This window comes from Empidonax traillii, unplaced genomic scaffold (assembly GCF_003031625.1).
Source record: "Empidonax traillii isolate 1590-97213 ecotype Southwest subspecies unplaced genomic scaffold, ASM303162v1 scaffold1128:size488575, whole genome shotgun sequence".
Taxonomy (NCBI): domain Eukaryota; kingdom Metazoa; phylum Chordata; class Aves; order Passeriformes; family Tyrannidae; genus Empidonax; species Empidonax traillii.
The window spans coordinates 158,792-162,031 of NW_020956321.1; the positions used below are offsets into that span (position 1 = coordinate 158,792).

The 3,240-nt window shown below is 64.9% G+C and overlaps 1 protein-coding gene across 1 annotated transcript in view; it reads left to right on the forward strand.

The window, feature by feature from the left end:
- Positions 1-1,550: 1,550 nt before the first annotated feature.
- PTGER2 (prostaglandin E receptor 2) overlaps positions 1,551-3,240 on the forward strand; it is a 4,853-nt gene continuing 3,163 nt past the window's right edge. The window contains exon 1 of the mRNA XM_027905171.1: positions 1,551-2,387. Within this exon, the coding sequence (XP_027760972.1) occupies positions 1,551-2,387 (837 nt within the window). The remainder of the gene's footprint in view (positions 2,388-3,240) is intronic.

Genomic DNA, 3,240 nt, shown 5'->3' on the forward strand with positions numbered 1-3,240 from the left:
AAGGAACCAAAGCCAGGGCTAGCAGTGGCCCCTCGGAAATGGAGGTGCTGTCACAAACCACAGCCCGTGAGTTTGCAGTGTGCCCGATTTCCTTTGCGAAGTTCCTGTTGCAAAAGCGAGGTTTTAAAAACAGCAGCCGAAAACGGGCCTGTGGCCTCAACCTGCCGTGCCTGTGCTGCAGTCATCAACACCACGGTATTTCACTGTGGGTTTGGGTTACCAGGTGTGTGGGGTAAATGAAAAATGAAGCGGTCACAGCTGCTGAAATAGCCCCAGGGCCGTGGGAGGGAAAAGGCTTTCTACCTCTGAGGGATGTGCAAATAACGTGTGAAGCACCAACTGCTTAAATAAAGGCAGCTTGAGTGAGAGCTGATGTCCTGAAGGATGAAAAGAGCATCCAAAACCTTTGGGCTTGAGCATGTGGATGTCCCATCCCTGGAAGTGCCCAAGGCCAGGTTGGACGGGGCTTGGAGCAACCTGGACTAGTGGAAGGTGTCCCTGCCCACGGTGGAACAAGATGGTCTTTAAGGTCATGGCCAGACACCAACTGCAGGCTGCACCCACACGGGGAACTCCGATGACATGAGAGAGGGGGACAACTGGGACATGGCATGGTGCCAGCTGTGGGGCAGGGAGTTCTCCGTGGGCTCCAGGCAGCTCTGGGGCCATGGGAACTTCCCACACAGACTGGTTTCAGCTGGGGCATCCCACACCAGACTGGGGAAGGTGGCAGTGGGGTTCATGGTGCTTTGGGGTCCTTGGACCAGCACAGGGGCTGGCTGTGCCTTGGGAGTCCTGGGGCAGCACTGGGACTGCCAGACCAGCCCAAGGATGGCTGTTTGTGGGGCCCCTGGACTGATACCAGGGCTGGCCATGGCACTGCGATCCCAGATCTGCCAGGGCTGCCTTGGTGTTGGGGCTTCCAAAGCCATAAAAACACCGGGGCTGGACATGAAAGGGGCTCCCAGACCAGCACTGGGACTCCCGGACCAGCATTGGGACTGGCTGGGGACTGGCCATTCGAGGTGCTCCTGGTCCTCCCAGGACCCGTGCGGGGCTCTTGGATCCCACACTGGAACTGGCTGTGTCTTGGCACTCTTGGAGCCACACTGGGGGTCCTGAACCGATACCGGGACTCCTGAACCGGCACCGGGGCTGGGAGTGCAAGGACTCCCGGGGCCGCTCCCAGCCCGGCACCGGGAATGGCCGCGCGAGGCGCTCCCGGTCGGGCCGTGGAGCCGGGAGTGCTTCGGGATTCCCGGGGCAATACCAGCGATCCTGGGGCCGCACCGGGACTGCCGGCACGGCCCCGGGACTCCCGGACCTGCCCCGACGATTGGCCGTGCCCGGGGCTCCCAGACGGACCCCGGGACTCTCGGTCCGCCGGGGTCGGTCGGTGCGCGCCCCCCGCCTCCTCTCCCGTCCATCGCTCGGGGCCGGGGCCGGGGCGGTGCCGGGGGCGGAGGGCGGGGCGGTGCCGTCGGGGCGGGCGGTGCCGGTGGTGCCGGGGACGGCAGCGCAGTCGGTCGTGCGGCGGCGGCGGCGGAGGGATGAACGGGACGGGCCGGGAGTGCGAGCGCGGCGGGACAGCGCTGCCGGCCAAGGCTCACCCGCTGATCAGCGCCCTCATGTTCTCGGCCGGGCTCCTGGGCAACCTCCTGGCGCTGGGGCTGCTGCTGCACGGCCGCCGAGGGCCCCGACAGCGCCCGCCCGCGCTCTTCCACGTCCTGGTGCTGGCCCTGGTGGTCACCGACCTGCTGGGCACCTGCTCCGTCAGCCCCTTCGTGCTGGCCTCCTACCACCGCAACAGCACCCTCACCGCCCTGGCCCATGGAGGGCACATCTGCCTCTACTTCGGCTTCGCCATGAGCTTCTTCGGCCTCGCCACCATGCTCATCCTCTTCACCATGGCGCTGGAGCGGTGCCTGGCCCTGGGGCGGCCCTACTTCTACGAGCGCTTCCTCAGCCCCCGCACGGGCTTGGTGGCCCTGCCCGCCATCTACACCTTCTCGGCCGCCTTCTGCTCGCTGCCCCTGCTGGGCTTCGGCCGCTACGTCCAGTACTGCCCCGGCACCTGGTGCTTCATCCAGATGCACCAGGATTCCCGCCGAGGGGAGGCCGGGCTGAACGTCGCCTTCTCGCTGCTCTACGCCACGCTGCTCCTCTTCCTCATCCTGGCCGTGCTGCTCTGCAACCTGAGCGTGATGGTGAACCTGGCCCGCATGCACCGCCGCGGGCAGCGGACGCGCCGCATGGCCACGCTCGAGCAGCCCCGCACCGGCTCCGGCTGCGGCCGCCGCATCTTCTCCATGGCCGAGGAGATCGACCACCTCCTCCTCCTCTCCATCATGACCATCACCTTCGTCATCTGCTCCCTGCCCTTCACGGTGAGTGCGGCCGCCTCTCCCGCCCCGGGGGTGGGGTCCCCTCTGCCCACGCTTCTCTCTTTCTCTTCGTAAGGCTCGCCCCCAGCTCTGCCGCCCAAATCCCAAGGGTTGAGGTCAAAGCTTCGCTCTTCCCGGAGCTCGGGAGACCCCCAGCTCGGCCACGAACTCGTGGCAGTTTTCACATCCCTCGGGGAGCAGGGAGGGAATCGCTCCCCGTATCCCCAGTGCCAGGAGAAGGATGGGGTGTCAGGATCACAGGGTGGCAGGAGGATGCAGTGTCAGGGGAACGGAGTGGCAGTAGGATGGGTTGGCAGAAGGACGAGGTGGCAGGAGTGCCCTCCAGCCCCACGGAAGCTCCAAGGCCAGCCAGGTTCGGGCAGGGACCAGGATGGTGATCACCTGGACCGCACGGCATCACCGCAGTTCCCAGGAGCCAGGCACTCCTGGTGGAGGTGTGAGGGATGGCAGGGCAATCGATTAAACATCCAAAGGTGGGGGTGAAGGAGATGCCCAGGGCTGGAGGCAGTGGGTATCCGTGCTGGTGGGATGAGTTATCCCGGAGTTCTATGCATGGAGCTGGAGATGCAGGGCTTGTCCCCACATCCCACACCCCACCCATGCACGAGGCTTCCAGCAGAAATCCAGGGTTGAACTCCCGCGGCGGAGTGAGGACGTGTAGAAAGCGAGTCCCCTGACTCTGCCTGGGGCTCTCCCCTCCAAAGGGCCCCTTTCCATCCATTCAAATGGTGTTACACCGGGAGCATCTTGGACTCTGGAGTACCTCGATCCCCTGGCCACGTGTGTGACCCCCTGCCACAGGAGGTCATTTTATTCCCATTAGGAGGGAACCCCA